This window comes from Perca flavescens, chromosome 20 (assembly GCF_004354835.1).
Source record: "Perca flavescens isolate YP-PL-M2 chromosome 20, PFLA_1.0, whole genome shotgun sequence".
Classification (NCBI taxonomy): Eukaryota; Metazoa; Chordata; class Actinopteri; order Perciformes; family Percidae; genus Perca; species Perca flavescens.
Window position 1 is genome coordinate 13247081 of NC_041350.1, and position 10881 is coordinate 13257961.

A 10881-nucleotide genomic window follows, 5' to 3' on the forward strand; every position below is an offset into this window, starting at 1 on the left:
AAACAGAACTCAAGTTCATCAACGCTGGCATGTCGATTAGATAATCTGCCCAGTGTCTGTGATTTTTACGGTCTCTCAAACAGCTTTGCCCACATTAGATCTGTGTTCGTGACTTGAAACACTCACTCTGTAAATTTGTATTCCACTACAGCAAACAGGTTTTGTAGGCCTGTAAAGGTTTTATCGGCACTTTAGTAGCAGCGGGAGACTGGAGAGCGTGGACACAACAGCATTCCTTTCCAAACATGTCAGTTTGGCCAAGGAGGAGTCGTAGGATTTCAGCCATGAGTATCATGTTCAGGAAACACTTCATGGCCAAGTAAAAATTAAAGAAGCCCATAAAAACAGATTGGCCAAGAAACAATTTTTAAATGATCTTCCTCATTGCTGCCATAAATGATCCATCTTTGAGACGGATGAGGAATCCGATGGAAACTACAACCACGAGTTAAAAGAAAAATGATTCCAAGGATTTTCTTTTCTTGCAATTGTTTGTCTGGTAGGATAAATAACAATGTGATAGATACAGATTGATAAGTTCTTACCTGTCTTGCTGAGCAAAAACAGGAAATTTAATCCAACACAGTCCCACACGTCTCTGTCAGGAAACTAGGCAGTGTCTGCCTGCACACCTTGACAAACTCTCCCTTGACATGATAGGGCTTGTTCAAAGGTTACAGAGAAGATCTCATTGCGCAGCCTTGAGACAGTAAGTAACTTTTTCAAAGTGACACCAAGTCAAATTTTACATTCAGTTGTAGCATTTAGCTGCCAAGTGACTCTTACCTTTTGTATTTTCAGTCCTTGGACATTGAATCCTTTTTTAAGTTAATCATCCCCAGTGTAAGCTCCCAAGGTGTGTTGCTGGTTAAAAGCCTTCTTTGCCTAAGAGATAAGCCAGGTGAGGTCAGAGTACAAGAGCTTCTCTTCCAAAAACAAATCTTACTTTATGTCTGCAGTCATCCCACTGTAGAATGGTTGCCAGCCATCAAATGATATCATCCTGATTCCGGTGTGAGTTGGCCTTTTAGTCATAAGTGTTAAAGTAAGTCCTGCTGGTTGGTTTGCTGCACCCATTACCTGCCGGAGAGTGGGTGCAAAACAGGAGCTGCTGATTTAATCCCTGCAATATTGCGAAATGTGGGAGAAACTATGGTGCACAACTCATTTCAAGAGCTGTTTGTGAAGAGGGGAAGAGTAAAAGAGGTTGAGTTTGATTAGGTTAGTGAGTGTACAGCTGTGTGTGTGTGTGTGTGTGTGTGTGTGTGTGTGTGTGTGTGTGTGTGTGTGTGTGTGTGTGTGTGTGTGTGTGTGTGTGTGTGTGTGTGTGTGTGTGTGTGTGTGTGTGTGTGTGTGTGTGTGTGTGTGTGTGTGTGTGTGTGTGTGTGTGTGTGTGTGTGTTTCGTAGATTGTGCGCTTATGTCTAAAAGGAAGTCATAGTCAGTGAGCAAACAGGTCAGTCACTCAGAGGAGGGGGTTAACTGATCTCTAATCTCAATGTCATTGTCCTTGTGCTCTGCTGATTTCCTGATTTCCTTCCTGCTGTTGGCATGTCTAAAGCCCCAGAGTCAAGCCCACTCCACAGGCCCTTCTGCCTGACTAGAGGCCTATAGCTTCTCTATGTAATCAAAGCACACTATAACACAAAGACATGTATGTACAGGCACACTGGGTTGCACGAGAGATAACTTGTTGCATTTCCAATTCTCACGCTTCCAGCATGTTGTCTTTGTCTTTGGAATGCTATAGCAACACAGGAATGGAAATTGTGTCAGAGCAGCAAACTTTTTTTTTTTTTTTTTTTTTTTTTTTATGGAATTTGTTTGTGTTACAAATGGCAGGGTTAAAGCATTTTGTTGTTCTCTCACAGGCAGTAATTGTTACTTTCGTTGATCATGCCCTTTTGTTTGTGTATCAGTTTGGAAAGATTATTTTTTGAACCATATAATCTTCTGCAACCTGTGTCTCTGTGTTTTTAAGGAGAATATATTAAAACCAACACGCCAACATGCTTTGGTATCCCAAACACGTCTTATAATGAACATGGTCCCCCAGCAGAAAGGAGGACACGGCTGTGGATCCCTCTGTACAGAGTCTCAATGCTTCTCCTTGTTCACTGAACATGCATGGTGGAAGAAAATGGACAAATCATATATTTCACTACTCCTCCAGTCCTTTAAATTGATCCAATAAACAATAGGCCTGCCGCCTGATCCTCACTTGTTCTCCTGCTGTGCACACTAGCGCCAGAGCAGTGTGGAAGACCAGACACAGTTACTCACGCAAATGAAATTATCATAACATTTACTCAAGACTGAAATGAAATTTTTTTTGAACATTTCTCTTCTGAGAACCCCCCTCCTTCTTCCACCTACAACCACAAAGCTGCTTTCATGCTAGAAGACAATCAGGGTGAAGAGCGAGTGTTGTACGCGGTATTGGAATGACCTCGCAAGACCTTCAGTCTGACCAAGGTTGGGCTCGCACTTGTGTTGTCATGCTATGTAGCCTCTGGGCTTATGCGTTTAGCCCTAGCTGGATTTCTGTGTAAGCCTCTTTTCTAAGGCCTGACCATAGTGGGCAGTGTGGTTTGATGCAGCTATGCTGGGCCTAAATTCTGGGATGCTGCATGTTTTTGTTGTTGCAGGATAAAAAGTGTTTCCAGATATTGCTTTGACTGGCGCTAGAAGCCCAAACTGAGGCTTTGGTGGATATTCTTCTGGCCCTTTGTTGTGTGTTCTCCAGCTTCCAGTGTATCACGACCCTCAGACAGCCAGCATTTAGACTAGATTTACAGCAAGAACTGTCGGATTCTTTTATATTAAAAACATATTTTGATAATGTAATAATAAAATAATAACAGGACATAATGTACTTTCATGCAGTTCAGCTTGTAGTACATCCATTACACGGAGTATGAAAGGACAAGAGACCGTCAATTCCGTGCTTGAAATTGGGAAGTAATTGAAATGATGTAGTCTACGACTCTATCTGTATGTGTCTATAACCGTCTCTAGCAGCTACTCTTTGTAATGCCTTTTCATCAATCTTAAAGTTTGCATTTGTCATCATCCCGACAGTTGTCGTCACTGTTTGTCTCCATATTATGACTCAATGATGAGCTTTTTGAATGTGCTCCAACAGAAACTGTCTGGCTGCTGAGAGGAAGCGCAGACACTGTGTGACTGCCACATGAGAGAGATCTGACACCAGTCAAAGTCCAGGTGGTTTGAATACTAAGTGCAGACTCATTAACACATGACAAAGCAAGTAAGGTCACGTGAGGTCCAACACAGTAACAGGCTGTAAATAGGCTGGATAATTAATGGAGAAACATTGGTGCGAAATACTCAATAATATTATTATTATTATTATTATTATTATTATTATTATTATTATTATTATTATTATTATTAATAAACTGCACTTCTGGTTGGTTTTAGACATAAATGTGGTGTCTATTTTTGCTTTCTAGCACCATCCCACAATGTTAACCATTTACAAATGAGCTGAGGACTTTGTACTACAATTGAGTTAAAGCAAGAAATCACAATATCTGTTTATCTACCTGAGCTGTATCATGATTTTTAGAGGAATTCTAGTGGGCAATGGGTGTAACATACATACTATAGAGCTGTAGTGTCTTGCGTTTTTTTAATTGTCCGATAAAGGCAACATTTGCCCTCCAGAAAATCTGTTATATTATTGCCATTTTGTGCTATTATACAGAGAAATCTTGTATTTGTTTTGATCTTTGTGTTAAGCCAACAGACTTATTAAATGTATTTTGTGTTTAGAGCTGTTAAGAGTAGTTTTTGCAGGATTGAGTTAAAAAATGCAATGTACGTATGCATAATTCCTAACATACTAATTATTTCCAGTGGATGTAGGCTGGGAATGTACTGCAGTGTCTCCTGGCCAGACTGATCTCATAAAGTGGCGTATGTATGACACGCCAATTCGTATGCCATTTTGGCGTTTTATAAAGGCGCATAATTGCTTTTTAGCATGTTTATCAACGCCGTTTGGCCGGCATTGAGCTACATTACGTGAGCCCACGAGAGCCGGGATTGCGTCCCGCATGTGGCGTTTTTCAGCTGTTTTTTTTTAAAAAAAAATTATTTTTGTGTGTTGCTAAAGCCTTACCCAATGTTCTTTTCCTAAACCCAAACTTTTTTATGTTTTTACACGCGTAAAACGTGACGTCCTCGCGATAGTACGGCATGTTCTCTTGAAATGTTATCCCCCCATAATGACTGAGTTCTTTTTGACATCTTCAAGGTTCAGACTGCATTCTTACCAGTCCTGTGGCCACTTTTGGTTTAATGGGAAATCTGTTGCCAGGATGTGAAAGACATAATTCTGCTTTAACAACGATGTATTGTTAGATATTAAAGAGGCCAAAACCCCCCACATCTCCTTATTCTAGGATCCCTGAACTCATCCATCATAAAGAGAAGTGCCAGGGCACCAGGAGTTCAGGTCTTTGCTGCCATTTCTCTTTTTCACTGTTTATTTTCTTAACTTGAACAGTTTCGAAAGGCGCTCTCTATCTCCGTCCAACAGGCTTCTATTCTGTTCAATACCGTGACCACACACACACACACACACACACACACACACACACACACACACACACACACACACACACACACACACACACACACACACACACACACACACACACACACACACACACACACACACACACACACACACACACACACACACACACACACACACATGGCACCTCACATCCACTGCTGCTTTTCCCCCCCTTCACTTTACCTTTGAATGTTATGGCTGAATCTGCAGTCCACACTCAACTACCACTACTGAACAGTGTTCATTCACACTCTGTACTGCATTTTTAATTTGTTGACACACTTTAGAAATGAGCTTTTTACTGTTCCCTCAATCTTTTGTCACAAGGACTATGACTTTCATTTGAGAAAGTCATAGGCAATATGTCTCTTTTCTATTGCAGCTCGACTTTGTGATTTGAATTTAAAATAAAATAGCTGTATTTTACATAAAATAAATATCTTTCCTAGTACAGTTTAAAGGAGGGGTGTGAAGTCGCAGTCAATGATATGTAGATGTATTCACTACGTTCTGTTCAGGCAAAAAAACTCACATTATTTGGCTTTTGCTGTCAAATAAAAGGAGGTCTTGTCTTGGAGTTCCGTTCAAAAACCAGATGTTCACATCACAGTGCATGTACATTAAAGGGGTTAAATCCAGGAAGTAGATTTGGGCCTTAATCTCTATGTAGTGTTTGTCCTTCACTAACAAAAACAGTATAATAGACCAGACCTTTGGGGTTGTATGTCTACTGAGTCTTATAATGGATGATGATTAATCCCCCACCATTTACAAAGTTTGAGTTTTGTCTACAAAGGAATTTCACCTTGGCTCCAGTGTTGCATGTACAGTACCTCTGCCTGTTTTGTTTGAGTTAGCAGGAGAGGCCACACACACACACACACACACACACACACACACACACACACACTTACACACAAATGATTTTCTAAATAAGTGTTCGCCTCTCATAAATCACCTACTCCATAGGTCCGTGACACACACACACACACACACACACACACACACACACACACACACACTTCAGATAAATAGTTCTTTGATTAACTTCACCAGAGTGCATTAGAGGCAGACATGTTAGTCTGGACCACAGAGCAGGCTTGTTAAGAAGAAGCCATTTCTTCCCTTGGCAGCAAAATCTGTAAAGACTCTTCTTGGCTCAGTGGCCATCTAGTTAGATATCTGATGGTGTCATCAATGAGTAATCCAGTTATCAAATTAGTAACTTCCAGACTGCAAGGTTAAGAGACAATAAGCATGAAATGGTATAGAGTGGTGAGGATATCAACTAAACCTTTTAAAAAGTCACTACAGTGTAGTTTAAGTTTGTCGAGTAATAGAATCAGCCAAGAGGCCTCTCTCTCTCTCTCTCTCTCTCTCTCTCTCTCTCTCTCTCTCTCTCTCTCTCTCTCTCTCTCTCTCTCTCTGTGTGTGTTGTGTTCATTCACGTTCATGTTAGGCATAGAGCTGATGCTCCTGGCCAACCTTAGACAAAGTAACGCTTACATTTTAAGGGACAACGTCAACAGCATTGACTGACAAGTTACAATGCATAACAAAGTTGTGTGGCTTTCCTTTATGGTGCATCAATGGATCTACAGCAAGTGTCTTCAACGGTTCTTAAGCCAAGGACCCCTTACCTAAGAGACGGATCAGGTACCCCCCTACTACATATATAAATCCTCAGGATTAACTGTGTCTGTGGATGGCTACCTTGGTGAATACCTTTAGGCCAATAAGCCTATTATCAATGTGTTTTTGTTTCACAGAAAGGCTGATAGATATTTGCTAATATGTTTGATTCATGGAATCAAATTGGAAAAAACTAACTTTATAATATGGTGGACCCCCTGCTGTAACGCTGAGGACCCCCTGTTGAAGATCTCTTATTTACAGTAATCGGGGAGAGGGAAGTCAGCTGTACTGATCTGTATGTGTATGCAACAAATTAAATAGAAACCTTTTTAAATAAATGCGTGGAGAAACATGAGGGATGTAGGGCACGAGGGGTCACTGAATGGTTTTATGAGTATGAAAATGATGTGAAGAAAACTGTTCTTGTTGTTCCCAACCCAGTTAAAACATTTTTTGGAGATTTTGACCTGACGTGTTAGACATGTCTCCACCACCATCATTATGATCATGATGTTTTGCATCAGCTAATGGGGATCCTAATAAAATCAAATCAAAACAAAATATGGGAATATTGTGTTCTTCCCTCCAGTAGAGTTCCAGAGACTTGTAGAATCTATGCCAGGAAATACTGAAGCTATCCTGGAGGCGCAAGGCAGACCAACACCTTACTAAGACAATTTATGAAATTTGTCTGCGTTTGTGTTTGTGTCCAAAACCCTTTTTAGAGTTGTGATTTGCTGGAAAAAGATCTTTTGTAGAGATAGTGACATCTTATAGCTGCACCAGGTCACACTTTTCCTTTTCTATTGCAAACACACACCCACACACACACACGTCTCACGCACACACGTCGAAATAGGAATGGTGTAATGTGCAGCTGATCTGACAACTTGTGCTGGGGGAACACAGTGGCCACCTGCGCCTTGAGGTGCCTCCTGCTATGTGTGGGAAGGAGTGTGAGAGTGTTTGTTACACTGCCTGACTCACAGCACTGGTGGTATTCATGATGTCATTACTGGCCCGGGGTCAGGATTGTGTGTGTGTGTGTGTGTGTGTGTGTGAGACTACCATCCTACCTCTGCGGTGGCTGTGTGCCCTTCTCTCTTTGCTTAGTACGGGGGCCAATTGTTTGTGTTCTGTGGTTTCCTACTCACCCTGGGCCCCAGTGTTACTGCAACACGCACGCATACATACACAACCAAGTGTTAGTTACAGAGTGATGCACTGGCTAAACATGTACGTTTTAAGTTAACACCCCCAGGCAAGGAAACAGCCCTCATCCTGAGAAGAAATGCGTCACCCTACCCATAAAGCACCTGCTAATGCTCAGAATTCCCCTGCATCATTAGCCTGGTACAGTCCACCCTTGACCACACCAGGTGGAGAATAGGTCAGGACCAATTCTGACTTCAATTGCTGCACTTCAGTTTAGTGGCCAGTAGAGGGCAGGGCAAAGTGGAGATATATTTGCTGAAGAAGAGGGCTTGCTTGTATACTTGCTTGTGTTTTGTTTAATTTGAAGATGTGAGTTGTTTATTTACCTAATGGCGTTTGCGTGCTATTTCAGAGTTACGTGTCAGACAAGAGCTTGAGCTCACATTACTGGAATGATAATAGCAGCTTTCCTCAATCCAGGGGTGGAGGGGGGTGCAGGGGTAACATACCCTTACCAACCCTCTCCTCTCCTCTCTTCTTCCTCCATACTTCCCCTATTTCTCTCAGCACATGGATGCTGGAGTCCCCGTGATGTTTTCCAGATGCTCAGCGAGCGCATTGAGAAAAACCTACCTCTCCTCCTGAAATCGCTCTCACTCGCTTCATGGACACACTTACTCACTCTCTTCTGCAGCTCACTGTCTTGTTAAAGAGACACTTCATTGGCCCCGCAGACTTCCTGGATATAATCCTAGAAAACAATGGCTCACTCCGTGGACACATGGCCTCCCTCCGCTTCAAAATGGAAAGACTGTCTCTGCGAGTGCATATTTGTATTATATGCCTATAAGTATGCACATATAAGAATCACCCTGTGTGTGTGTGTGTGTGTGTGTGTGTGTGTGTGTGTGTGTGTGTGTGTGTGTGTGTGTGTGTGTGTGTGTGTGTGTGTGTGTGTGTGTGAGAGAGAGAGAGAGAGAGAGAGAGAGAGAGAGTGTGTGAGAGAGAGAGTGTGTGAGTGTGTGAGACGTCTGGCCCGTGTTCCACCCTGCTTGATTAGCCATTAGCCAGTGGCTACTCTCTCTGATTCCCCGCCCCCCCCACAGTAAGTGAATCTCTCGCCATCGTCGTCCAAGCCCTTTAAAGAAATCACACACAGACACACACACACACAGAGGCCGGGCGACTGCCAGGCTTAATCCCAGGCCTCATTTTGAGGTTTAATGACCTAAGGCAGCGGAATTACCCTGTCACAGTTGCTCTGCGGGCTGCTGCCTCATGCATGTTCACCCTGCCGTCATGCTGATGGTAACTGAGATGAGAGCATCTGTACGAGCCCGCCTCTCCTCCGCTGTGCACCCACAGGCCCTGTCGTGAAAGCAAACATACTGTGGACGGTGACAGTGGTGTCATTCGCTCCGTGTGCTGCCCTGAGTCAATGTTGGCATGATATAAAATACTGGCATGTTTGACTTTGCTATGGATTCCCTTTCAGTGTAATTGCTCACTAGAAATGTTCCTTAAAGCTACATTGTGTAAGAATTTCTCCCATCTAGCAGTGAAATTGTATATGACAACCAACTGAATATTACTTTCTAGCCCCTCCCATTCCGATAGCGTTCTAAGTCCAACGGTGGCCGAACCCGAAATTAGCTCTTATCTCCATCGTTTGCACGCAGCTGTTCTAGCCACTCCAATATTAACTTTGGTCTTGTTGCTTTGCCTGTCGCGTTGTCGTTTTTAATTGTCTTTTTCGCTTCCCTGGCAAGTTATCTCCCCCTGGCATTCGTCACGGTGCGGGGTGCCACTGAGTGTAAAAGGGCGAAAGGCGGAGGTATGTCCCTCTTTGGCTAATCCGTCATTCGATGGACTCGCTCGTATGTATTCTGAATGATTCTAAACGGCAGAGTCTACGCTTACGAGAATACTTTGATTAGTTGGTGGAAGTAATTACACATGAATGAGCACATATTTGTGAAAGAACAAAGTTACAAAAATTACACAATGTAGGTTTAAATATTGAAGGGCCACTCCACTGAATTTACACATCTAGATCAGTTTACTCGTGGGGATAAAATGTGTAAAATCTGTAAATGTGATGTCGTCAGGGTCGTTTCGGCTTGGGCTCAGAGACTACACATTTATACTGATGCAACAAACTGCAGGTTTAAGGCTTAATCATTCCATTTTTAATCTGTAACTTGTGAGTCACCCAACTTTATGGAAGCGTAGTGCTAAATTGCTGTAGTATCAACACTAATGCAATGAAAGATAAAAGTAGACCTGCAAATAACAATTATTTTTATTAGCGATTATTAATCTGTTAAATATTTTTCTCAATTAATTGATTGTGTAGTCCATAAAAGTCAGATAATATTGAAAAAAACCATAAACCCAAGCTGATGTCTTCAATTAGTTGTTTTGTTTGACCAACAAACAATCTAAAACATATTTTTGCTCGCTCATCAGAGTAGTAGAAAATGTTCTGCTGCTCAACGTATCTATTAATCAAATAATCGTTTGTTAATCTTCTTTAAAAATCTATGAATTCTGGGGCTCAAATACATCACTATTACATTTTGTCTGTATTAACAGACAGAAATTACACCGATTACTTTATGTGCTTTCAGATTATATACAGTCTTTGTATCATTTTCCATGTTATTATAACCTCTCTCCATGTCTGTCTGTCTGTCCTACAGGGCGCCCTGTCAAATGAGCGCGACTATGAGAGCGTGGTGATGATGAGGATGCGGCAGGCTGCTGAGCGGCAGAAGCTCATAGAACAACTGCAGAGAGAAGATGACGAGGATGCTGCGGGGTCATAGCACAGCAGGACCCAGCTCGGTACCATCCTGCAACTATTAAATGAATACCTATTTCAGGCTTTAGTTTCATAAAGCCTCTTATGTGGTTTGTTAACATTTTGTATGCAATACCCTGTGTGGCAAAATAAGTCTTTTTAGTAATTAAAAAGAAACTTTTTTTTTTTTTTTTTTTTTCCCAAATCGGTGGTTTTAATCAGGGTGTCATGTCTTTTCCTTCATTAAGAACAAAGGATGACTGAGGGAGATACAGAGTAGAGAAGAAGTGAGGGCTCCTGCAGTGCGGACCCAGAGGTAGGAGTCCTAATACTCAGGCTACAGGGATGAATTAGTACTGCGCACTATATATATATATATATATATATATATATATATATATATATATATATATATATATTTTTTTTTTTATATTTATATATTTTTTTTTTTCGATTACATTTCCACATGGTGTTATTAGTTTTCTGATAATCTTGGCAATACAATTTGCAGTCATAAAAGGAATAAATTGCAATATATCTTAACACAATACTCTAACACAATCACAAATCCTTAGGAATCTCAAACATATTGTGCCTTAGATGATGCATCATTATAATATTGTACTGTGGTGCATCTGGAGAGTTTAACATCTAATCATTACACCAGCACTAATAAATTAGTT

General features: G+C 41.4%; 1 protein-coding gene across 2 annotated transcripts in view; it reads left to right on the plus strand.

Moving 5' to 3' along the window:
* The window catches only part of dnajc17 (DnaJ (Hsp40) homolog, subfamily C, member 17), a 33420-nt gene extending 23178 nt beyond the window's left edge, over positions 1-10242 (plus strand). The window contains exon 11 of one of the 2 annotated variants that reach the window (XM_028565974.1): positions 10098-10242. In XM_028565974.1, the coding sequence (XP_028421775.1) occupies positions 10098-10223 (126 nt within the window). In that variant the 3' untranslated portion in view covers positions 10224-10242. Of the gene's footprint in view, positions 1-151; positions 270-10097 lie in introns of those variants that run through there. The other variant, XM_028565975.1, reaches the window with a different exon arrangement.
* Positions 10243-10881: the final 639 nt, after the last annotated feature.